Genomic DNA, 27,701 nt, shown 5'->3' with positions numbered 1-27,701 from the left:
TGAAAGCAGTAGGTTTGTCGATTCAAGATTTTCGTTGTCCAAAGAAATTGACTGAAATAATTCCTGTTTTGGAGTTGCTTCCTTGACTGTGCAAGGAACTTCAAAAGAAGTCCTTGGAATTGCCACAGATGTAGTGGCAAACTAGCTTTGCAATTTTTTTATTAACTTGCCACAGAATAACAAACCCATCACTTATAAGTAGCATTTTCATTAACAAGAATTATGTTAAAAAGACGAAGAAAAAATTGAGAGAGATAGAAAAAGAATAAGAGAGAGAGGAAAACGACAAAAAGTAATCATGACTGTTTTTGTGTTTTTCTTTCATCTTTTTGTGTCAATAAATATAAAGTAAGTTCAATGGACTGCTTACTTTAGTCCTTGGACAAGATGATTTCCTCACCCTACAGGGAAATGACCCAGTTTTGATACCAATGTTCTCTACTAAATGTGCTGAATTACTAAATTTCACTTATTCCAATTTTTCATATTAATTACAATGCTAGCTGCTAATTGTACACAGTACATTTACCATAACTCTGGTCTGAGCCTACTGAAATTATGAAATTAATGCCAAAAAGTAAGGTTTCTGAGAGATATATTCTGGCAGTGCGCCCTCTATTGAGAGTGCATCTCTGTATGGCATCTGCTGTGAATGAATACCTTGAGGGTTGTAAGCACATTCTCTGTAAAAGTACAAATTATGAAAGATATCTTCTGTCACTGTTAACCACAGAAGTTTAACATTACAGAATTGACTTTGCTCCTCTCTTACCAGTCTACAGAGACACTTTCTTCATCTATCTTCCTTAACTAATCTCTTAAATACAAATTGCACTCTCCATCGAATGAATTGGTACAAACATAACATAACTGGTAAAACAAAACAAGACATAACACATTAAACCAATAGCTGAATCTGTAAGGAATTGGTGTCGCACATTTTTCATACTTTTTCTGCCCCTTAAATCTGCCCTTATGTCTATGTCTCTTCATTAAGAACAATGATTTGTAACATCAGCTTTAATACCAAATATGATGGGAATCAATTTGAAGTTTTTTTTAAAAATATTTTCTTTATCAAATCAGCATATCGATTAGTCCATTGAACCATCCATGTTATATTATATTATCTATCATACTGCTTGTAGACACTAAGCCTAGCTATTTTGACAAGTGAAAATTTATTTTGTGATGAGAAATAATGGATGTATTCTATTCTTATAATGGATATCAATTTAAAGTACAGCTTTAAGTAATCCCCCAGATGTGATCATTTGTGATGGGTTTATTTTTAATACCTTTTTGAACCTCAAACATCGTTCCATTGACAGTAAAAGATCTCGGTATATTCATGTTGTTGTCAAAAATGATTCAAACATTTCAATAATGACAGATGTTTTTTTTTTTTGTGTCTTCCTGTCAATTATTATTGGGGTATGCATCTCTTATAGGTTTAAACCTGTTAGAGAATATGAAATGAAGCAACGTTGAAATTTAACCAATTCAATTTTGACAGGAGCTGATAATACTTCTTTGATTCCATTCAACCATTCTGAGTGGAAAGGCAAGTGGGGGATGGGGAGGGGGTGAGGGGACAGGGCCTAGGTGGTTAGTTCATTTCTATATACAGCAGGGGCTGGCGTACCATATTTTAAGCTAGTTTTTTCAGGGGAAGGGGATGCGAATGTGTCATGTGAAGAAACCCAAGAAAAGGTGCAACAACTCCACAAATATCTTCTACAACTAATTGCAGAGTCTTTTTGGTCTGAAGGACTATTTACAACTGTTGTTGCAAACTTCGAGAGGCCCATTTTTTGGGTCTTCTACTTGGAAAGTCATTAATGTTGTTATTGTTGTTTTTTTTCAGGAAAAAAGATGACAAGAAAGATGGGAAGAAAGACAAAAAGAAGAAGAGATCAAAGGAGGAGGTAATCAAACTAAAATCAAAAATATTTGCTACATTATTGAAATATATTTGTATGTATATTAGATCCTCCTGCAAGCAGGAACTCGCGAAGAAGACTCATTGGCTTATCAAAGCCGCAAGCCGACCGAAGTCCGACTCTTACATTCATATTTAACGTCCATGATTATGAATTGTTAATTGTCAACAACTCTGTAACTGGACGACATACGTTAATCTGGGAGTGACTCGAACCGAGGACCTTATGGTTGAAAGGCACCGGTGTTAACCACTGAGCTAACACTCCACTAATATTTACCAACATTTATACTGATTCTCAATTAATGTATCCTAAAGGTTTTTACTTGTGGGAGTAAATAGGAAACAAACTTGATTTTCTGGGGGCTCAAGAAGTATCAACAGTATAGAGTCAAGTTTTGTATGAAACATGTCAAGTAAAGTTCCTTTAATTTTGCTTGAGTTTATCAACTTTTATTTTCAGCTATACATATTTGGAATGTTGAACACATTTTCCTTTGATATTGCAAGTGTTATGTAGACATCTGTGCATGGATTCTGATTTAACTAAGCCATCAATCTGCCTTAAAGATCTCAATTTCTCTTTTCCAAAATTCTTCTGCCACTTCTGTGGTATTCTCCTATACATACTTATACTTCAAAAACTGCGATGTAAGTAGTTTAATCATATGTCATTTCACTGAATGGCATATTTTGTCAGTTGCCCCCCCCCCCCCCCCCCCCGGATTTGTTTCTAAGCTGAGGAGGTGGATAAATTTTGTTCTTAGTTTGACATGTTGTGCCGTAAAAATCAATACTGTCAATGCCAGGATAGTAGTTGAATAAAAGCATTTTCTGAGGGAGCTGAAAAAGCAACTGTGGTGATGGTAAAGAGAAACTTATTTCCATCACTGCATAAGTTGACTTTTTATATCCCTTTTGTAATTCTTAAATTTCATTAGATTAATAATCAATGATAATTCATCAATACTATCAGTGATATCCCTTTCACAATTGTGCGATTGATAATAATATCGTTCTGTCAGGGACATTCTTTTCATGAGAGTCTCATTGTACATCTGTAATATCAGATTTTGTCAGTAATATCCTGTTCGTAATTGCCTGACTGGATAATTGATAACATAGATACTGTCAGGTATATCCCTTTCATGGGTTTCAGGTTGATAATCTGTGATATTGGATGCTGTCAGTGATGTAAATTTTGTAAACTTCTGTCTGATATGAACAACATCCATATATTAACCAGTGATATATTCCTTTCATAAGTGTCTAACTGTGTTAGTCTCAGATATTTATAACATTATCAATGATATCCCTTTCATATGTATCTGAATGATAATAAATAAATAGTCTAACATCTGAGGGATATTATCAGTAATTTCCCTTCCATTTTTGACTGATAATATGTATACTAACATCTGCTACTATGCAGTACTATCCCTTCTGATTGATAATCATTCATTTCTGAATTGTGCTATTTATTGGCAAATACCAAATTTTTTATAAATTCTACCTGTCTTTAGCTGAGCAATCTTTCTAAAAAAAAAAAATCCAACAACATCAAAAACTGTCCTAATGAATACCAGCTACTTATAGGTATCAGTCTATTTACTTCGTTCCCCACTTACCTGTCTCCCCACAACCTATGCACCGCATTCTACCGTGTCTAGAATGCCCTGGTAATCTTTTAACACTGTACACCCTCACTGGCCCAAATGGCCTTCCTTCATTTTTCTACCCACAAAGTGTCTCAATGTGTTTTTCGGAGTTAGAAAAATTTTCGCGAAATTCGCCCGGATTACCTTGGATTTATACTCTAGAAGTTTCCTATCAGGACTTCTGCACTTCCAAGGATCTTTTCCAGCCTGATAAGTATCCTTTTCTTGTAGGGAGGTAAGTGGGTCACTCGTAAATATATAAACCAGTAAGTTTTATAATTTGTGAAATTGCTTCAAATATGAACAAATATAATTGAAGAAAACTTAATAAATAAGAGAAACCATAAGGTGCCATTCATGATTTGAACTGACCAAAGCCTGATGCCTTAAGCAGTCATTGATTTTTAAGAATCAGTTTTGTCAAAGAAAGGTTCCAAAAAGTAGACTGAAATTCTAAGGTTCATCATCCGTGGATTTATATCAAGCATGAACCTCTCTCAGCGGTGCTTTCATTTTCTGCTCGGTTAAATTTCATCGAGAAAACACAGTTTTGTAACTAAGAAAGGTTGTTTACAGAGAAAAAGAAAAATTATAATAAAACATAAAAAAATAGAAAAAGAAGACAATTGAAGAGTAGAGGTCAAAATGGGGGTAGGCAGAAAATTATTGCAAGTTTTTGATTTTCATCATTTTGACATTTATAGTTTATATTGACAATGATAGACTGCAGGTGTGTTTTTTTTTTAAACACAGTTTTGTGTAAAGTCCTTTCAAGACTTTTGTTTTTTCAAAGAGTTTCATCCTATGGCAGTTAATATTTTTTCCCTAATTAAAAAAGAGAATCAAACACTAATCATCATACATGTGTGTCTTACTGTATTTGATAGAGGTGCTCGTAATCGACCTAAACAGTTTAAAAAAAATCTTTTATCCAGTTGGGATATATCGTGGAATTTAGGGAAAAAACAACGCTTTATAACTTGACAAGAACATAGAAAATTTGAAGGAATACTGTACTAAGTCAGTGCTTGAACATCTTGTAGACAACTAGTGGTCCAGAAAATGATACAGTAAGACTACAGAAACATTTAAAACCAAGATGATTCATACTGATTAAACAAACTCTATCACAAATGTTCAGAATTGTTGATTCAGCTTGAAGAGAAAGTTAGGGGAGAAGTGTGGGCACGGGGAGGGGGGGGGGCAGAAGTGTACCAGTGGGGTGTGCAATTTGAACTGTTACTGGCAGTTTATGAAACTGCATGATTTGTGCAAAGACAGGTAAGTTTTGGAGTATCAAATGATATGTCACAGGGCTGTGAGTGCATCCATTTAAGATGTCATACTGCCACTCTTGGGTGAACTCTGTATGTTTCTCTTTGGTTTACCTTTTCATGTGTTAATTGTGACCAATTTGAAATTTCATCAGTTCAGCAACAACACCTGTAATCTCATTTCTCATAAAAAATTATAAATAAAGTAATAAAGGAATAAATAAAGAAAAATCATTAAACATATGTGATCATATGGTATCCTTTCAGACTTGCTCAAGTCTACTGTACAATATCAAAATACCAAATGGTATCATGTTGCAATGGTCTGAATAAGCCTGTATACTCTTTAATGATGAAAAAATGGTTCTCTTCTCTTTTAGATACCCCCTCTATGGTTCCTCTATACCAATTCATTGCCCTCCCCACTCCATCCTCCATTTCTAATTGAGTAAAAATGATACTCATAATTAAAGATACACATTAGGCCTCAATATCATTATCAGAAAAAAAAAATAGAAAAAATAAAGGAACTGCCCTAAAGCTGTTTAGAGAAACTCCTGCACAATTTATGAATGTAGATATAAAAGGAGTAGCAGAATCCATGGCCAAAAATCACTTCTGTTTTAATTTATTCACATATGCATAATTTATGACCAATTAAATTTCTAGTGAATCATGGAATCTTGGATAAGGTTTCTCTAGTATACCTAGTTTTTTCAAGCCATGCAACTGTCTCTCCCTCAGGGATTAATTTGGTTGAATTCCCACACTGCTACACAAATAGGCAAAATTGTTTCTAGAAATGCAATAATGCTGTGCAGGTTCTTGTTATACATAAAATCTAAGTATTTCATGAAGAGGAAAATTCATGCAATACACTGGTAGCTACAAAGATAATTCAAAATAGTTTGGCAAGCTTATAAATACATAAAATCTAAGTATTTTGAGTTTCATAAGCCTGAAAACTGCTACATAAAATGTTAACATTAATTTATTCCGCATGCATGCATATCGTACCTCGCACCTGATACCTTGAGATTTTATTGCTTTGGAATGATAATTCTATTTTGCTCCTCCGTATGCTCTTAACTGATGTATTTCCATAAATGCCTGTAATTACTATCAGGCAAAGCTGTTGGCATGGAGGGGGGGTGCGGGAAGGGGGGTGCGGGGGGGGGGGGAGAGGGCACTGTTCCCCTATTGATATTCCTTCCTTCTCTGTCAGTCTTTTAGTTTGGACACATGTGTCTAGTATCCCCTCAAGTTGGAATGATAAAACAGCTTAGAGTACCGTAGAATGATATCTTGTTACATCAAAAGTTTGTATCCTATTGTAATCTAATTACCTGACAATGCCATCAAGATGCTGCAGTCCGAAATTTCTTTTCAAAATCATCAAAATCACATCTGTTTTTGCAATCAGAATTTGTGAAATTGCTCTGGGCATAACATGTCAATAAGACTAACTTTGCCAAACTTTTTGAGTGACAAAATTTGTCAGAGTTAAATGATACAGTAAATTACTATCTCATTAGTGATCTTTGAGTGAAAAAAAGAAAAAAAAATGCTTAGAGGAGAATGTAGATTGATCAGTTGGAATACCTGATTGGCAAAAATACTTTTTGTATCTTCTGTAAACGTTCAGTGAACCAGCAGTGAACAGTTAACAAAGATTGATTCCTGCGGGGCGCTACACGCACGATGGAGGCGAAAAAACTGTTTGCAGTTTTAACGTTCGAGCTACAATCAAAGCAGAAGTGAGCGCTTGTGATGCAAACAGCAAGTCATGCTCGTTTGTTCAGATAATTTAAAGTGTGGTGTCCCTGCCATGTGTTTACAGTTAGATCATTATTAATGATGCCTTTAATCTGGTCATATTTATGTCTTTATAAACAAATATTAACAATGATTGCATTCACAAAGTTCTCTCCGTTCTCTTCATTTATTTCTTCAAGTAGATGTGACAGTCATGTATTTCTTTCCATCGAATACTTTGCAAGTATATAATATATGATCAGACTTGAAACGTTGCTATCATTGGAACAAGTAGTGGTGATATGCTTTAGGGGAAAGTTAATTTGATTAATTACATTCGTTAGGGTATTCTTTTCCCCCTTTCTATTTGATCATGATTTGTGTGTACTGATACTGCAGAACTTTAATATGACCCAAGTTACTCAGACTTGAGGATAGCCAATGATTTGAAGACTTACGATGAATTTTAAGCAATCATTAATAGTTACTTCATTTCTGCATGAAGTAATTTAAGTCACACTTTGAGAAATTTTCCAGCTACATCTGTCCCTTCACTTTAAAACCTGTCTTGTTGTTTAAGGTATTATTGATGGCTACATACACTGGTCTATTCTTTCATAGTTTTTGTCAAATTTACTAATGTATTTGTGAGAATTTTACATAGCTATAAATATGTCATAGTACACCTTTACTCAAATAAACACACTCGGAAATATATTTACAACCTTGCACTCTCTTTCATATATCTACAGACAGAATCGTCCTTACCCTCGGTAAAAAATAAAAAATATAGGTCAAAGATATATTTAGAAACGTTGTGTGGTCCTTTGTCTTGTTTCTATTGTAATTGTTTATTGTTTTATTAATGTCAGTAAGGTTACTGATGCATGAGGGCACATGTGGGGGGGGGTGGGGGGTGGGGGTCATGGAGAGGCTGTCTATTGTGAAGTGTAGGTAATTTTAATACATGACGAGTAATTCGTACGTCTGAATACACAGTACAGTACAACGAACATGTGATGTGCTCTATAAACTACAGTATGTAGTTCTTGTAGTATTTCGCATGGAACTGTGAAGAAGTGCAACTTTAATTAGCAATCTTAACCAAATCGAAAAAAAACTTCAACACTGGCTGTTTGTTTTGATGAAGACTTATCAGAGATGTATTGCAGTGTGTACTGGGTCTGAGTACTGGGTCTGCAGCTGTGCATAAGTCTTGCTTAGGTCAGTTGGAGGACAAGTTGCTTCCAAGGTTTCTTGTAGCCACTCCTCAAAATGTCACTTTTCTTTCCCGCATTCCCAAAGCTAGATTCATGCACTGCTTTATGCTAGTAGAAACCAATTATCAGCTTAAAGTAATATCGTCACCATGTGTATTCCAAAACCTTGCTAGGGAATTTTTATTTTATCCTTTGAATAAACCACTGAAGCATTAAAGCATACATATCTTAGTAGTTACATTTTAAGAAAACTGTACAATTGTTCACCTTTGAACTAAAGTTATAAAAATGAAGAAAACCGTCAGAATTATTTTGAAATATGAGATCGTTTGGTAATAAATTGTGATTTGATATTTCACTATGCTTGCTTGTTTCATAAGACAATTAATTGAAACAGATCCTTATATAGTTTAGCCCCTATTCATTGTCCTTGCACTGATCAAGCACTGTTGATGGTATCATGTTTCCAGGCACTATACTACTAACTGCAGGATCTAGGAATCCACTTAAGCTTATTTTTTTCTCACTCAAATGTAGAAGATTCTGTGCCATGTAATTATGCCATTCTCTAGCTTTGAAGTCAATGAAAAGTTATAAACGATTCCATCCAATTCTGCATTACAAGTGCAAAAAAGCGGAAAAAAGTCTACATCGCTGCCCTTTTCGATAATCAAATCATAGCAGGACCGAACTATCCGATCAATGGTTTTGGCGATCACGAGAGTTCGGAGAAACGAAGAAGAGTACCTCAATTGAAATCAGGGCACTTAATACTTCGCCCCAAGGGTAAATTAAGAGAAGTAAAATTAGATCAAACCTGTCATTTTTGCGTGTCACTTGGTATTCCTTTATTTTTCAATTACAGAGGCCGATATTCGTAACCTAGCTATAGCCATTCTATTTGGTCTACACTTTTAGCCAAGCTATCTACATGCATATTACCGTGGTGAATGTGCATTTTTCAATGTTGTGTGTAGCTGTCTGTTGGTACGTACGAACATCCAGTGAGATAATACTTGTATAAACACAAACCAGATGAGATCTGTTTTGAATTGAATCGTTTGAGTCGAAGCTAGCTATTATTATCTTTCAAGTTGATGTTAGCTTTAGCCTGGAGGGGACATTGTACCCGATTTTGTTTTTTTCGTTATCAATTCTCCTCAACTCAGTGGCTCTGCTGATTGGTTAATGGAGTTCTGCGTAGAGTTGCGTAAAGGGTCACGTTTCTTCAAGGACGGAGGAGAGATTGGATGTGAATATCAAGGAAGATGTCATCAGAGTTTACTCTGCTCTTGTAAATCATGTGATCAAAAGAAAGAAAGGGAATAGAGAGGAGTTTTTAGAGGCAAATCAAAGTCTGTAGAACTTCAGCTGTGTCCATCAAATTGAATTAGTCAATCTTATATTTCATGAAAAATATGGATATGGATCTACGGAAAGAATGAACAGCTTGAATTTTCAAGGAGAGAATTTTGCACGTGTAGGACTTGTTTCTTGTCTTCACAAGTGTTTTTACTTGTCTCGAGATTTTTGTTCTTTTTGAGATGTTTTAGATTGTTTCTTCATCAGTTATCTGGGATAAATGTCTCTAAGGCATCTTTTTATCGTCTATGTAAAGTATTAAAATCTCCTCCCGATTGGTTTGTGCGACGTCGTATCTTGATTTTGGTACATTCGATGAAGATTTTTTATTGCCAACTGCTGATGGACTGAAAAAAAAACTGCACTCGTAAACAGATGCAGGGAAATGTTTGATAAGTTAGTGTGCTTCTAATTTAATTCTGATTAGTTCCCACTCCAGTACTACTACTATCTCCTTAAAACATTTTGCAAGTGTATGCAGACCTGCGGGCAACACATCTTCTACACACCGCTCTCTCTCTCTCTCTCTAATGGTGCAGTTATTTGTACACGTGAACCCCTAGGTGCATGGTAATTGGGATGTGAACTTGTTGATATAGTGAATTTGGATTGCCCTAGTGGTTTAACTCTCTGCAAGGATTACTGTGTGGATGGATGTTTGAGGAAGGAGAATAATAAACCAAAGGATTCTCAAGTGGTTAATTTGCTGCGAGAAATTTGAAATAATACCTAGAGGGACAGATTAATATTTCAGTATATACAGCTTGTTCATGGCGGTATCTCCTGTTAGGAGTGAAATTCCATTCATAGGATAAAGTTCTAGTTTGGAGGAATATATTTATTGTTTTAAAAACCGTCTTCTGAAGATGAACACAGCTAACTCTCGGTGGCATGTACTGTGTACGTGTTAAGCTCGTGTGTCATGAAATGTATTGATTTGCATTCAGTATGACCGAAAAGATATTAGGTCAGTATACTGGTGTGTTGTTCCTTTATAGGAAGACACTGTCGTAATTTTGAGGAAAATGAAAAGAAAAAGTACATTCATGAACTGTCTGGATGAAATTTCCTGTATTGTGGCACATTCAGAAATGTGTGGAGATTTACAATATGTGTAAAAGTAAGTTGGCCTGACGTTTCGATCCTAGCAGGATCTTCTTCAGAGGCTAAATGAAGAGCGGTTTTATTGAAATTTACAATAGGAAGGAGAAAAGAAAAATGAAGAAAACATACATACCATATTGGTTGATTGGGTTTGAATAAAAAAAAAAAGGTTCTTTTGTGTGCTTCTTTTTTTTTTTTGCTTGTGATATTTTGGTTATTTATGGAAAATTTGAACATTGGAACAGTTCTTTGGAATTCTTTTAATATTTTTTGGGTTGAATTACTGTTGTGTTTTCATGCTATTTCAAATCTATCTTTGAATGTCCTTTTCACTAAAGTACATCAAGTTTTAAACTAGCTCTGTGATATTCTGTTTGACTATTCCGAAACCCGTCATTTGATTGATCAATTCAGCAGCGTGATGACAGAATTCTACCTCACATCGAATAAGTCGTCAGAATCGGCTTTATACCTGGAAGGAAAATTTTCTCTTTTTTTGGCTCTTTTGTTTTCGATTATTTATCGATGGCTGTGGAAGCTTAACGATATGAACTTGTAGCAGGTATGTTGAAAAGACGAGAATCACTCTCTTCATTAATCATGGATCAACAATCAAAGGAAGCGGATATAACAAAAAGAGGAGAAAAAAGGCTTCAAGCTTGGAATGTTAATTCTTGTACAATGTGAAGAATGTCTCTGAGAAGCGTTGGTTAACTGTTTATAAGACAAAGTTTTGTCTGGAATTGGTGGATTTTATTTCAAGATGGATGGACTTGCTAAGGGGAGAGTAAGTAAAGTCAATTATTCTCAATTTAAGATTAAACTACGACCTATTTGTCTAACCTTCCATACTTCTGTCGTGTAAAGAAACGTTTCTTCCAATCGCTTATTGCAAGAATGTTTTTAAATAAAAAGTTGTATTTTTCATGTTTACATTAATTGATATTCTGCATATGAAATTTTGCATAAGGAGATCTCGTTTATAGAATTTTCCAGTCTCGAGTATGAATATAGAGTAATGTCAGAAGAAATGATAGAAGCATCGAAATTAGAATATTTACCTATCCCTGTCAACTTTCAATATTTAAGAATCACGTCAGATTTTGTCATATTTAAACTTACTAGCTTTGGAGATAATCAGCTCTTTCTATACTCATTTGTTTTTAGGGTGAGAAGAATATTTTCATAATATTTTTGACTAAACATAAATGCACAAGAAACTTCTTGTGATCTGAAATATGGTAAAATTGTAATGTTAGAAATATCACGAAACCAGCTGAGTAGATTTAATAGTAGCGATGATGGTGATAAAATGTGGTTAGGATTAGCTTAATCATTATTAAACCCTGTAGAGTGTGTAATATGACCTCAAAGATATAAAAAAGAAGGATTCTGTGACAACAAAAGTGCATGTAATCTTTGTGATTCCTTGTCAAAGGCAAAGTGATACTTTGCAAAAGTAAAATGATGGTGTGGGTGATGATGGGAGGGGGAGGGGAGGGAGGGGGGAGGGAGTGGACTGGGATGTGTATAGATGTGTATTTTATGCCTTGCCTTGTAAACACTAGACGCAAAAAAGGTTTAGTGTTTTAACTTTTATATTATTGAGAAGAAGAACCCAAGTTTGTCTTTGGTGGTCAGAGGTCATTTAAGGTCAACAGAGGTCAAAATCTAAAAGTTTCATAAACACTATAACTTTAGAAGCAAAGCTTGACAATAACTATATGTCCCATTGCTAATGTTCACATTGTATTGTTCCCCTTTAAAGGTGGAATCATACTCATATGTCAATTCCCAAACTTTTGCATCTAAAAAAAAAAAAGGGAAATTGATGATTCCTTTAAATCTATTGTGAAATGATGCAATATATTTGACTAATAAATATTTATTACAGTTTATGATATATAAAGAAATGAATGACAGCATATAAACAATATCAAATTGGGAGAAAGTCTATCATAAAATGTGGTTATCATAGACGGGCATATATATATTATAGGTGACTTAAGGCTGTTGATGCTTTATTGATACACAATCCAATTGCCTGGCTCTGCAGATAGACAAGTAGATGCTTTAGCCAGCTTACAAATGGTGCCTGTATCCTTTATCTCTCTGTCATCTCACACCCCTTAACTACTGCAGCTGCTACAGTCAGTGTATAAATATTAAAGTAGGTCGGTTTACAGGACAAACTATGGATAAGTTAACTGGAGAGACAGATAGGGCGGTATAATACACTGAGATTTAGGTGAGACGATAGCTGGCTAGCATAGTGATATTAAATCTTCTCAGCTGGTTCTGTTTTCAGAGGAACTGGCAATCCCAAATTTGCTCAATTTTCTGCCAAGTCACAACCTATCAAAGTGCATTAGCTAGCAATTAACTGTAAGGTACTTGACTCGTTAATGTGATAGATTTTTGAAAACTCGTGGGTATAATGACCTAGAATGAAGTGGAAGACAGTGAAAGTGCTTCATTAAATTAATTTGCCTCTTACTGAGTTCTTGGTAAATTATTAATGTCCACTTGTAGTGAGTATAACCAATGAGGATCTTAACAGAGATGCCAACCAGTACGATTTTATCGTATTTAGTACTATAAAACAAGTGAAATACGATAATACGATATTGCCTCTTGAAAATACAATTTTTCATCTTTCAAAAAAAAAAAAAAATTTAAAGGAAGCGGAATAGCATAGAAACATGTACAAGTAATCCCCCAAACCCCGACAAACACGTTGAACAACAAGCCTACATGGGCGGGAAATATGCGGAATCGGCAGCTTTACAATTTTCTCATTAAATGTTAATGAAAAAGCAAACATTTTACTTGCCCGTTCTTACCAGTTAAACATTTTACTGGCCCGGGGCCAACGGGCCAGTGGTAGTGCCGATTTTTCGTGAAAATCTGATTTTTCTCTCCAAAATCTAATTTTTTAGGATATTCAGTCTGTTTTTTTGTGTCAAGAGGTTGGCATCTCTGTCTTAAGCATTTCTGCAGAGGGCACTTTCGTATTGGTTCCAACAGTGCTGGTCACCAATGCAGGTATGTTAGTTTGAATACGTCACACTATGCATGAATTACTGAATGTGTTGGTACTCTGCCCAGAAATATATTCCATCAGAGAAAATTCTTCGATAGAAATCCTCAGTGATTTCAGAGACTGCAACTTATCAAGTTTTGCGGAACTAGAAAGGACCGTCGCTGCCCCCGTTGTTGTTTTAGGGCGTGACTGAAAACCCTCATTTTACAAATACTTTTGCAATTATAGTCACAGAGCTACAGGTGGTCTTTTTCTACAGCTACTGGTGGTCTTTTTCCTTGAACAGTTTTAACCCAGTTTCTATATTATTAACCGGGATCTAGCTATAGCAAAGGCATCATAAAGCCTAGAGCTGAGCATTCTGGTTGCAGCATTAATATTCATTAGACCGTGCTAGCTTTAATTAAGGCACAAGTGTGACATAACATATATAAATTAAAGAAAATACTTTTAAGTGATTTATATCTCACATTCAATAACGGTACATAGAGAACATCCACGATACCAGCTGTCAAATGTGGCAGGCATCCTTAATCAAGGATAATTAAATTTTAACCCTTTGAAGAAGATCATTTTAGCCTTTGAAGAAGATCCTGCTAGGATCGAAATGTCAGGCCAACTTACTTTTACACATAATTAAATTTTCTTAAAAACTTTTTTTGTGAATTTTTAAAGAGTAAAACCAGTAAAAAAGTTTGGCGATGTGTTGCCTCCTACTGTCACATTAATGAAAACTGTGATGAAGTTTAATCTAGATGCAATCCCTCTCACGTATCTTCTGAATCCCAGAGAAAAATGGCAAACGTAGTCAGGAATTGAGGTGTTGTGATTTGGCCTGTTTTCCAGAGGCGAATTTGTCACCTTCTATCTTCCATTTTACATTCAGGTTGTCACGACCTATCCCCTGAGCCAAAACGAATGGAACGCTGCTTGTATTGGGTTCTTCCTCCTCCCCAGATTTTGATTAATTTAGCTCTTGGCTGAAGAACAGGTTTGGCTTATCAGAATGACAACCCAAATGAAAGTTTACTCATGGTTGTCATGAAGTTAAAACATAGTCGTGGCGGTATCTCCAGTAATAATTAACAGGTGGAAAGAAATAGGGAAGGTTTGAACTTTGCTATTTTGACCAAAACGGGACAAAAGGATGGCAAATTGCTAACCGTGATACGACAAGTGACGTTCCCTGACGTGGAATCTCGTTGATCAAAGTGACTCAAACGACAATGGAAAGATTAAAATTGAGAGGACAGTGAAACCCTAAATCGGTTCTAAATATGATAATAAAGCTGCGGTTAATGTTTATTTTGCTATAATATTTTGGTATGATAGATAGTAAAAGGGTGACTTTAGGCAAAATATTAGCCTTGATATGTTATAATATATAGGACAAAAAAGAAGAAATTAAAATTTGAGTTCTATTAAATACCTGGAAGGCTCCTTTAAGGTTAAATTGATGATGCCATGTGCAAGCTCATCAGTACAGACTTTGTTAATCTTAATCAAATTGCATTGTAAACTCTAATAAACAATTAAAACGATTTAATATCAACTTTATACTTTGAGTTTGATATTTCCTTAGCAAATTTACAACAATCATATAGAAGCCCTGCCGTAAAATTGTAGTTCAGACATATTATATAGTCCAAGAAAAAAGACAAATTTGAGTGTGAATATTTCTGTTTATGCTGGATTACAAGATATTCACCTTTTAAAATATGATAAATCTCTGGAAATATTCCATCAAGACTTAGTTTATAATGATGATTTTGCATTCTCGGTTCAGTAATTAGTACTGAGAGATAGTTCAATAGCAACAGAAGGTCATTATTTATCCCTGTGTTTTTTTGTTTTTTTTGCGAGTTCATAAATAGCATGTGGAAATCCACACACAGACTTGAGTCAAAGTGGTTAATAACTAATTACTAAAGAACTTATATGCTACTTGACTTCACTCTTCTATTACCTGCTTGCTATACATTTACACTCTGACTTACCATCCTTACAACAATTGGTACCATTTTGGAACCACCCCACTTCTCCCCTCCCCAGACCCTTTCAGGTCATTGCACTCTTCCTTTCCTTTCCAATCTACCATTGTGAAGTTTTCGTTGCAATTCAAACTAGCGATTTCTGAAGAGTTAATATATTAACTTCGCTCCTCTCTGATCATGTCTCCAAACTACATTCGCACTTTCCCATCTACCTACGGTAGAAATATTACACATAAAAAACATAGAAAACGAAAATTCCCACAAAAAGTCATGTAGCTTCACTTCTGAATGTTAGATTCGGATGGAGGGGAAAGTGGGACGGTGTCCCGGAAGTAGGAATAGAGGGCGCAGTGCTAAAACAGTTCTCGTCATGTAGCGTTGGTATGAGGGAAAGTGCAAATGTAGTCTGGAGACAATTATGTATCGTTGCTTGTAAAGCTCTGTATCAGTAACTTTTGGAGAACTTGTCACATTACAGGTGTATCTGCTAAAGCTATGCAACTCTGAGATTTGTTATTTTTAGAACGCAGATTAATCCTGAGGTCCCCTGTAAGGTGGTGGATTTGGTAGTGTATGGTGAATTGAAATGTAAACCAAAAGAAACAGATACCTCATGGAGATATATATATAATTAACATCCTGTCAAAATGGGTAAATTTGTTTATGGCATGATAATTCAATTTACACTGAACATTAAATTGCAGTGTATCCATATAGTTTATGTTGTTACCCAAGCACAGTTACTCTGATAGTGTATGACATGAATGTCCTAATAGCAAAAATAACTGGATGTTTTGATTATCATTAATGAATTAGGCTAATGAGAGGCTGACGGTTCTGTTTGGGTGTAAAGAAATACATCAGGATTTTATTTATGCAAGGATCCCATGGTCATGAGAAACCTGAAACAAAGGTCATGGCAATGTCATGTCCAAAGTCATGGGAAAATCATGGAAATTGGAATCACTTTCTTAAATTGTTTCTACCTTAGTCTTTCTTTCCTCGTGGAAATTCGCCCATTAAAAGAAATTGCAGGGAATGCTTTAATTTTGTTATAAAATGCAAAGAAAAAATATTTATTTTCGAAAAAACTAGCATCCAGTTGTTTATGACACAATTAATGTGCTTGAATCTGTGGTGGAAAGAGGGTTAGACTTGTTAAGGTTAACACACTAAAATGTAACCTGCTGCTTTCATGTCTAAACCAGGATATGTTGTACCCTGTACTAAGCCTCTCTCTATTAGTACACACCTTGAAACCACAAATTGAAAGCAAAAAGTTGCAGGAAGAAAATATTTACACAGGGGCTATTTTGGGGCCACAGCACACGGATTTCCATATCTGTAACTAAAGGGATATTCTAGACAAACTGCTCAGGTGTGAATCAATCATCGATTTTGTGCCTCTGTATTTCTGCCTAACTTTATCGTTAAGGAGTAGCTTGAATATCTTGAAGCAATAAAAGATAGATCATTGGTCAAATTAGCTCTGAATGAGGTCATCAGGGGGGTAATTTAAGTGACAGCAAGTCAACAAGGTAGAACCAAGGATTTGTAATGAATATTCATATCCAGTTGGATTGGTTAAAAGAACATTCACGTCTACTAAAAGTGACAAAAGATTTGGCAGTTATTTAAGTTGGTTGTGAAGAAAACTAACAAAGTGGAATGAATTGTATATGGGGTTGGGAAAGAGAGGGAGGATAGGGGGGGGGGGGGCGGGTGGGAGGTGGTGCTGGTGGATGATTGTAATAAGGAGATGGAATGAAGAGAAAATGAGATGAGGGAGGGAGGTAGAGGGAATGCAGAGAGGGCAAGGAGGACAGACTGATTTTGGAAAGTAATTTTCCTTTGCCCAGAAAAGGCCTCTAATTTCTGCATCACTATTACTATACATAAGAGTTACTGTTTTATGGGCTGTTTTCATCACTTCATCTGATAGTCAGAAAAGTGGATCCATAAACATTTGTTAAGTAACACTGTACATGCTACAGTTACCAAATAACAAGATATATTTCTCTCTTTTTTTCCCCTTTTGAAATTGAGGCCAATATACTGAGGACGATCTTGATCAGCATTGTTTGTTACCTGTTCTCCATCCTCCTGGACTTATATCTTCAGCTTCATTACCAAAATGGTCTCAAATGATTCAAAGAAACATAACATATTTGATTAAAGGTTTGATTTGTAGGATATTGGCCTATATATACGATATGATAGGGAGGTCAAAAGCAAGTTTGGCAAGGAGCTGCTTTGCAAAATAGTTTCTCACGATAATAGGAATAGATTAGAGGGATTTTTTATCCGTCCCGAGTGGGTAAAGAATTACCTCCTAGAATTTCGTTGGATACTGTGATGGCGTTCACAGTAGTATTTTGGCAGAATCAATAATTAATTCCCATTACTCCTAAGATATTGTGGTGATAGGAAGGCAACCCTAGAGGCCAATCAATAAATTATTTGAGTGTTTGAGTCGATCATACCAAACAGTGGTTTGATAATAATATAAGACACCGACGAAGGAAGCCGGATTGGGGAGCATTGGCTGAATGTTATCTGAGGATGTGATTGGAGGAGAAATAGCTCTCGTCAATAGACACAGTACTATAGAGACATGAATGATAAAAGGAATAATAATATGAGGTCATGACCGTCATGGCATAATAGGCTACAGCAGAGTACAGTTAGACAGATGGATAGGTTTGATAGGCTGGGGTGGATATCCAAGTGCGTCTGTATTGGAGACAGGTAAGTATGGTAATTCGTAAATAGACAAAAATCAGTGAGTTTTGAGGTTTTTGAAGGGTTATAAGATATTGGTTATATTGGTGTTGTAAAAGGGAGAAGGGGGTGGGGAGGGAGATCAGGAAGAAAGGATACTAGTGTGGAAAGGAAGTGTGTTATCACTTTGTGATTAATATGCAACAGTTCTGTAGTTGGGGTACAAGACTTCTTAAACAATGTTTAACTGTGGTTGTTCATTTGGTAGTTATTAGTGATGCCAGAATTGAAGGCCGAGGCATGGGTACCTTTCCGATTGACATCCAACTTTGGCTAGCTAGGAAGGGGACCAAAGGGAAGGTATGCCAAAATTGGATTTAAAGATGATTTATTATTTTCTAGAAGCAAAGCAGGTTTCTTGCATTTGTGGTACAGTCCTTAACACTTGTCTATAATCTGTTTGTAAAAATTGCAGTATATCTGTCTCGAGTGCCATGACTCTCCTTTGATAGTGTGTAGAACCATACTCTTGGTTACAATGAATGAGTGTTAAACACATCCCAGCCACCTCGTCCCCCCCCTCACTTTCCCTAATTATCCCCATTCCCCTTCCTGTCATCCTCCACTTCCCCTACCCGGTCCTCCTACTTCCTCATCTTTTATAATTTTTAATGTAAATTGACCTTTGACCTTTGAATGTTATGCGATGGAAATATTTGCATTTTGTTCACTTCTTTCAAGTCTGTCATGCATGATCAAATACATACTTGTATAGAACACTGTATATGAGAAGTTTATCAACTTTCTATACTCTTGTAATCCTCCTTGGATCCTCGGTCTGGGTTATCTCTCTACATTTATGGCTTCTTTATTAAAATCCTGGTGTGCCTTGGAGGTTCAAAAAACACCTGGGATGCACTGACGATGAACTTAACCTTTCATGAGGCATGAACGTGAGATGAATTTTAATCTTTGCCAGTTGCAAACACCGGGAAGGGAATTTGTGTATTTTGCGTTCCTTTTTAACTCTCTTGAGAATATTTTTAAGAGAATCTTGTAAGAGGTTTCTCACTGGGCTCGTCTTAAAGCAGGACAAATAACTCTCTGTGTTTCCAAAATTTTTATACCATTGTAAAGTAATTAATGAAAAGTAATAAAGTTATTTCAAATGAAACTAAAGGAATGGTCCCAACTTTCACATCTACCATAGGGTTGTAAGGTACAATTCCTATGTAGGTGAATGTATTCATGTATACAGATGCATTCACTTTTCAAGAAGAAAAATGAATTCAAACTTTGAAGAAAAATGAATTCAAACTTTTTGCAGTTATGCATGAATCACATCACACTTGTTTTCCACAGCAGGTCTAAAAACTCAAATTAACAAATCTTGAAAACGGCACGAAATTGTCGTCACCCGGATGCTTAGGTTGTATATTCCTCTTTTTACTTGGTAACAAATTAACAATATACTTCCCCTCTTAACTATCCTATGGATAAAACTAGGCCTGTTTCTGTTGAATTGCTTGCTATAAAAATATTATAGCCTGTTTGTTGTGGTGCTCGATCACCATTCACCAGTAGAATTATTTTTAAGATTTACTGTGAACTCCTGAATAAACACCCTTCCACATCTATTCAAATTCAAAGGCAAAGACAAAACATATCTGATAATTATTGTCTGAATTATTGTCTGATGCAATTGTCAATTGATTTTATATGCTATTTGTCTTCCATCTTTGATTTCAACCCTGGCCCTAAACAAGATTGAAGAATCAAAACTACAGCATGAAATGTTTCCCAAAAGGTTATGAGGGTGGTATTGAAGAACTAGTAGCATGCATAGACTCCAGATGTGTGCCCTGATTAATTCACTTTGGCTTCGGCTTTGAGTACAACGTTTCCGTATGTTGTCGTGTTGGATTAATCTAACCATAATAGTAGTTACCGACTTTGTGATCTGCATTAAAGCCATTGCCAACTTTGCAATCTACGGTCTCACTCACATTTTTGCTAAGAGTGACCCCCTAGTTTTCCCATTGGGGAAACCAGAAAGGCATGATTCATATCTTTGTAGGGTTAGAAAGAATGATTTGAATTGTCGAAGAATGGTAAGTTTGGACGAAGTGTCTTAACTTCACTTTCGAATATTAGATAGGTATATTGAGACACATCACTCTTTGATGACTGTGTGGTCATATTACTTCATTTCAAACTGCCTGTTGGCTAATCATTGGTCAATCTTTACATTTACATCCAGTATGGACAATGCACACTTCCAAATGTCTGTGATCTTTACGCAGCTTCCCAATTGATAATGATCTATGCTTTGTACAGTTTACAGTTGTTTTTTTAAGACAGTGTTTCCCTTTACCCCTCGGTGGATAACGTTCCATGTTATATGTCAGCTTTGCAGAAATTTTTGTTCCACGATTTGAATGTGTTTGGCAGGGTTCCCAGGGATCACACTTGTAGATCGTAAATGTTCTGCCATGGCATTTGATGTAAATTTCCAAATTATAGTCAACTTTAAAGTTCTCCATGACAACACCAATAAGGATCAAATTACACTCAAAACTTGTCTAATTCAGAAAAGAAACCAAATGGAATGGACGTAAATGGAGATAAATGTGTGCTGATGTGTGAGATTGTTGCTTATTTTTATGCAGATTAAGGAACTGTAACGTGTCCCAGAGGAAACAATACAATAAACAATTGCTACGTTATGAGCTAAGAAACAAGATGAAGACAGGTTTGAGTAGCTTCTTGTTTCATTGTTCCCACAGGAGGTAAACTTATGCTTCATATTGTAGCTTAAATTATGAACTCAGCATGTAACCATAGTGATACATTCAGATCACTGCACTATTTTTTCAACTTAAATCATAAACATTCTGTTGTTGTTTATTATGGTTAATTTTGAATTTTGATTATATTTTGGATTTTTTTCATTCCATTAAACTTTCAAACATTTCATTAATAAACGAGTCTTTCTGTTTTTACGATTGATAATTTTTTGACCCAATTATATGAAACTTAATCAAGAATTAATGGTGCAATTCTAGATGGTAATATTATTTATAACCACTCTACCATTAATGAATGTTTGTTTTTAAAACCTTATGTACTGCTGAGCCAAAACATATAGTACAACTTCTTAGCCAAGTGGAGGGATGGGAGGGGATAGGTGGGGTAGGGCAAGATAGGGTTAGGCAGTAGAATGGCCAAGAGGAGGGATGTGAGGGGATAGGTGGGGTGTAGGACAGGGTAGGGTAAGGTAGTAGAATGGCCAAATGGAGGGACGGGAGATAGTAAGGTAGGGTAGGGTAAGGCAGTAGAATGGCCAAATGGAGGGACGGGAGGGGATAGGTGGGGTAGGGCAGGGTAGGGTTAGGTAGTAGAATGGCCAAATGGAGGGATGGGAGAGGATGGATGGAGAGACTGCAGTATGTGTTACTGGAGGAGTGGTAATGTGAGGATATATAATATGTGGTATGTAATTCATAATTCAAACACTTTCCCCCCCTCATTTCCTCCTCCACGCCCTGTCCCCAAAATACCCCTCCAATGGTCCCCCTACTATTCTGGACCAGATGCTTGATCATATGACATTGCAATTTGTAAGACATATGTTCGTTTTTCATACTATACTGCAACAGTATTTTGAATCAAGTTTAAGTGTCGACTGTTCCTCCTGTTTTGTTGGAGATATCTTGTACTTCATCCAAACCTCAATTTCTTTAAGTTCTTCAAAAGTTTTTTTTCCGCTATAAATAGACCCATGTTTAAAACTGTGCTCTCTATGTGTTGTTGGATATCGCTACTACTTCAACCTAACCTAGATAATTAACTTCTTTAATTTCCCCGGCACACCATAAAACAAGTCTTTAAAACTGTTCTTGTATGCAGATGAAGACTTATATAAAGTAACCATATCGTACATACAGTACACTGTACATTTTGATAGACTCAGGTGAGCAGCTGTTGTAGCATGGTTAATAGTTCCATGGTTGTAGCTTGTTCTTCATACGAACAGGTCAGAGAGAGACGTTGACATTTAGCGAACAGCAGGACTTGTCACCAATTATTGACATGGGTAACTGGACAACATAGTACAACCAATAAATGCTTGTTTATAAAGAGGTAACTATAAATAGGTTAAATCTTTACTCAGTACTGCAAATTCTATGATGAACATGTATTGATCTCACCTTCATTAAATTACCAATATATATATGTCTATTTATATATGTATAGGCTAGAGGGTTGGCAATTTCCAAAATGACAGAAACTACAGTACAGCATGCATATGGATCATACAAGGAATAAGTAGGTCCTGGCTGTTACTCATTTGGTTTAGACATCCGAGAATACCTCTTTAAACTCTTTAAAAGAAAAGTTGTATTAAACAGCTAAGGTTCAGCAGTTAAAGGCATTGAAGACTCGTCCCAAACCATGTGCCGTGCTCTGAAAAAAAAGTTAACTTTCCATTGCTTGCAAATTACGTTTTCTTCTTGTAGCTAATGCAGACAGTAATGAATTGTGATACTTTGTTATCTTTTATCTAGACCTGAGATGTCCACGCTGCTATGTACACTGTGTTGTGGGTATTGACCATAGCTGCATGTATTGACTGTACACTAGTGTCTAATTACCGACGGTAGCAAGCTGTGTGTGTATTTTCTGGGATCGACGGTGGTGTCTAACACTTCTATATACCTCATTCAAAACTAGGTCAGATTACCGGCAAGAAACTTTTCTTTGTGCGCAAGTCTTCACACCCTTTAAATTGGCTGGAGAACTTAGTCCACCACACAGTTCCTGAGATGCAAAGCAAAACTCAATACTAAAACATCAAACTTTCATGTGCCCATTGTGACCTGTTTACAATGCATTAACTACTAATGTGATTAACAGAGGATCAACTAAACACACACACACACCTCTCTATACTGTGTACACACAAACAGATGAGAATAATCTAAGCCATCTCCTGTTTGAATACTGATGTCTTGAAGCCAACAGATTTTTTTTTTCCATCACATTTATTTTTCCAGTCTATAAAATCAGATCTTAATTTCTTGATGCTAGTTGGCTTTACTCTATTTTTATTGTGTTCTGTTTTTTAATTTAAAAAATTCTTTTGATAAGTATTAAAGGTAACCTGTAGTTTTACATCCATTAACCTATGGAAATTCATTCATTCGAGTAAGCAGTGTGTCTTAGAGCAAAAGGCTGGAGATGTCAAATTGTGATAGTTTCTTTGCCTCCGGCCAGAGTCGATTGCTACCTATTGTAATTTGATCAAACAGGTTCGGTCACCTCGGAAGATTGAAAGCTTTTCAACAGGGAACAAAGAACAGTTGCATTTGATTAATCTCGGAGTTGATGCATTTTCATATGTATCTAGAGCCCAGTTACACATGCATACGTTGAATAACCGATCACTGTTATGCCGCTCTGAGCCTTCCATCCCCATCTGCCTTGTTTTGATAGTTTTATTTTTCTCCTTCTTTTGGAAAATTTGATATTTTGCAAATGAATGGATTGCGCGGCCAAAATTTGCATCAATCTGCTACGGGCATGATTGACGTGATTTTGTAGAAAATGTAGGACTTGACGGAACAGAAGAAAGAAAAGAAAATAACATGACCAAGTTGAAAGCTTTTATAAGATGCCAGAGAGAAGACGCTTATCAGATCAGATTATGGATGTATTGAGAGAATAAATATTAAAGTAATATGTTTGTTGTAGTTGGATGAAGGTAAACTTATTTTATTCTTATAAATTAATATTTTTTCACAGCAGATGTACCTATTTATATAGACTATACATGACTATAGACCATTTTGCTTTTAAAAATTAGGTAAAAATGTCTTTCTACCAGAAACTTGTGGGCAGTTAGGGATCTTTTACTGAATACTTGTAGGTGTTTGAGCAATACTTCAAAACATTCTTATGAAACGTTGCATATTAGGTTCCTAGGGGTTTAGGTTAAGTTAAGCTTATTTCTTCTTTTTAGTACACATATCATACAACAATAACAATATTTAATATAGAATAAATTATAAAGAAACAATATATATTGTTTAACAATTTATATATTGTTAAACAATATATATAATTTATAAATATAAAATAAACAATATATAACAACACATAACAAGCACAGTATAGTAAAAGGTAATAAAATATAAAATCCCTTGTGGGTTGACAAATAGAGTTCCTGGAACAACCAAGAGAGACTCCCTTCCCAAAATACAACAGAAATAAAAACACCCCTGCCCACAGCTGTACCCAAAATATAAATAAAAACAAAACATAAAACAAAACAAAAATAAAACACAAGTAAACAGGCAAAGCCAACGGAATCAGTTTTTGTGAAAGACCTCAAAAGTGCACTTTTTCATTTTTGCCAAAAAAAATTAGTGGGAGTTTGTGGTTCTGAATGCACAGAGGTAACTTTGTAGTTTGTACCCTCAAATCAAAGTTTTATGTCCCACATGCCTCATGAAGCCTTTGCCTGTCCCCTCCCCTTCACACCCCCTGACTAAACCCTCCTTCCCCATCCTATACACTGGTTACAATTTATACAACATTTATACAAAAGTTAGAAAGATGATTTTTAGCTCTAGTGTGACAAAAGGTTCAGTTCTATCTAATAATATTTCTCAGTGTATTTATTAGCATGCTATGTGTCAGAGCCTAATAGCTGACAAAGTAAAATCATACATGGATAAATAAATAGTGAAGAAGATATCTGTAAAATGGTGTTAAATAATTAGGAATATACACAGTGAGTACTACCAGTGGCGGAGCGTCCATACAGTCGGGGGGGGGGGGGGGCGGATGCCCCCCTGACGGACTCAAATGGACTGCTAGCGCCCTTTTCAGCTTTTTACCACTTTTTACTTATTCGCGATTATTGACTTTTTTATTGCGTTCTCATCTACCTATTGACATTTGTCACATTTTGTTGGCGATGACACCTATTTATTCTTCATTTATCTGCAAATTAGCAAGGCCCGGAAAGGGTCATTTCCAGCGATCAAGGGAGTATCATTTCTCTAAAAAATGTCTGTACGCTCCACGCCAACCCGTGGTGACACTCCGCTAGATAGTGTCGAAAGCACCCCTACAGAACATTCTTGCCCCGCCTGACCAATACCCCTAGCTCCACCACTGAGTACTACTCATCAGTAATGCTTTGAAGAGAAGCTGTTAACTGGTATCCCTGACATGTAAAGAAGGGGGGAGGAACTGTGGAGTGCCAGAAGGGTAAAATTATATAGTCCCCCAAATACGATCTCAACGATGAAGATAGGACCCTCAGGATTTGATATAGCTGATCATAACATAATTTTCTCATAAGTATTCCTTAGTAAATGCAGACTTGTAGTAAGTCCATACTTGTACTCATATTCTAGCATAGAAACCTAGCTGTACTCAATCCTGTCCCATGGATTTGTACTCATCATGTCCACATGGATCTGTACTCATGGTATTCTCTGAGCGATTTGATTAGTAGCATTGATAACATTCCAGACATGTGTAGAAGTTGTACTCAATACTTGCCTTGTACTCACACTTTGTACTAGCTAGTACTCATGTCTTGCTTAGGGAGTCCTTTTGTCCTTTTCGTACTCAGACTTGTACTGTTGTACTCGTACAAAAAGTAATTGGTCATTCATGTATTGCAATAATTTACCGTGTATCTGTTGAGTCTGTCTTTGAAATCGTCGATAATCACTCCTAATTATTTTTGGTCTAAATATTTACTAAAAATGTTTGCTTACAAAAGATTTTTTTGAAATGAAACAGCCTCCCTGTCATCTTTGTTTGGAAAATAAAGTGACGTTAACATGCCGTTAAACATAAATCTGTAAAGCGCATGAGCCCTGGTTGGTATCATTATTCTGGTGTGTTCAAACATACCCTTGGTGTCGATGGTATGTGAACAGGACAAAATTCAAGGACGTCATCAATATAAATAGCAAACAGACGTAATCGAGCACTTGCGAAATGTTCACAAGCTTTATTAATTTCACAGTCACAAGTAGTTGAAATTCCTTTGAAAGAGATCAGTTTTGTAAAATGATTTAATGATTGTCACCAAATCCAAGGAGAAGAATTTAATCAAGGATTCTGAGGGAGAAAACAGTAGGATTGTAATTAATACTTTTGTCATTCCCTTTTGTTTCTATATTTCGCAGGAGCTCCTCGAACGAGAGGTTGAGGAATTGAAACGTCAGCTGATAGAGGAGAGGCAGAATACCAGGAGGTGAGGATCATATCAGATGACGAAATACCGTCAGTCTGTGATTATCGATTTCAAATTAATATCATAAATAAATTAATAATTTAAAAACGTCCCTTTTGGAAGTCACAATTAAATAGTGGTCTCTTGATTGGTGGCAATGAGATGGCAAAAGTTTTATCTATGTACATACCTACTGTTGATTCGATGTTGTACAAGAAAAGTCATTAGTGTCGAATACAAGCAGGATTGTGCAAATTCAGGATTATGATCCTATCTACTGGATATAAATAGACGCCAGTGTAGGAGGTTGCTCCGTCTGTATTTGAAAGGGGATACCAATGATTAATCAAATGATAGCAACTGAGCATAACATAAATTGCCAATTTAATTCTTGCAAAGGAAAATTTTGAACTTTTTGGTTTTTAAAGCAGTACTGAGATTTTTTTTACTTGTTGCAGTTTACAAAGTATTATAGAAAAAGGAAGTTTTGTTCGTACCAGTATGAGTTGGACCGTGAGCAGTGGATGTGAACAGTGCTTTAAATGTCAAGCCAATGATGGCAAGATTGTTAGCAGATTGGGTGGTAAAATGTAGCTCTCTTGTTCATTGACAGTCAGTTGTGATTGTTACATTACTGTTTATCCTCCCCCTCCTCACCCCCCCCCCCCCTCAACAGTGCATCATAATTTTATAAGCAAATTTCACTAATGTCACCAATTCTAAATAAAAGTAACCAAATCTTCATAAGGAGATGTACCTATAGCCATCTTTTTGGAGAATTAACAGAAAGATTTTTTACTTCTCACTTTACACAGACTGTATTAATTTAAGCATTACACTGGACTGTCTTTAACTCAGCAAATCGAGTGGTTTATATTAGGTAGCGTACATCAAATAAATCCCCCATTGACCTACTCGCTAACTCCTCATAGTAACCTGGTCTCTAATGCCTTTAATATTGAAGTTTTCATTTGGTAAAGGCTACCCCAAATAAAGTTAGTTGTCCAATTTGCTGCACTATGACCACTTTGACCATTAAGCAGCAAGGACCCATAATTTTCATCACTTGTAAACAGGCCTCTTCATATGCTTCTCTGTGAAGACCAAAAACGTTCTTACTTTCCTAATTTCGCAAATTTTCACACTATATGTACATCCATTCTGTCACTGTGACATACCAGATGCAAAGAAGCCAAATCTTATTTGGTAACATATCGAAAAAGATGTTTTCCCGTTGCTTATTGGCACTATTCCTGAAACTATTTGGAGGATTAATGAAGGCTCTCTATGTGGGGTATGCCACCTTTAATCATTGACTACCTCCCTCCCACCTTAAAGTATTGACATATATTCTAGCCTCCGAAGAAG

At 35.9% G+C, this 27,701-nt stretch overlaps 1 protein-coding gene across 1 annotated transcript in view; it reads left to right on the top strand.

Annotated features, from left to right (window-relative positions):
• Nucleotides 1-27,701, top strand: part of LOC139964653 (uncharacterized) — a 124,107-nt gene that overhangs the window by 26,680 nt on the left and 69,726 nt on the right. The window contains exons 3-4 of the mRNA XM_071966440.1: nt 1,868-1,928; nt 26,287-26,354. Of these exons, the coding sequence (XP_071822541.1) occupies nt 1,868-1,928; nt 26,287-26,354 (129 nt within the window). The remainder of the gene's footprint in view (nt 1-1,867; nt 1,929-26,286; nt 26,355-27,701) is intronic.

The sequence above is a fragment of the Apostichopus japonicus genome, chromosome 23, assembly GCF_037975245.1.
Source record: "Apostichopus japonicus isolate 1M-3 chromosome 23, ASM3797524v1, whole genome shotgun sequence".
Classification (NCBI taxonomy): Eukaryota; Metazoa; Echinodermata; class Holothuroidea; order Aspidochirotida; family Stichopodidae; genus Apostichopus; species Apostichopus japonicus.
Note: the sequence above shows the minus strand (reverse complement) of the source record. Positions and strands in the feature narration are given on the sequence as shown.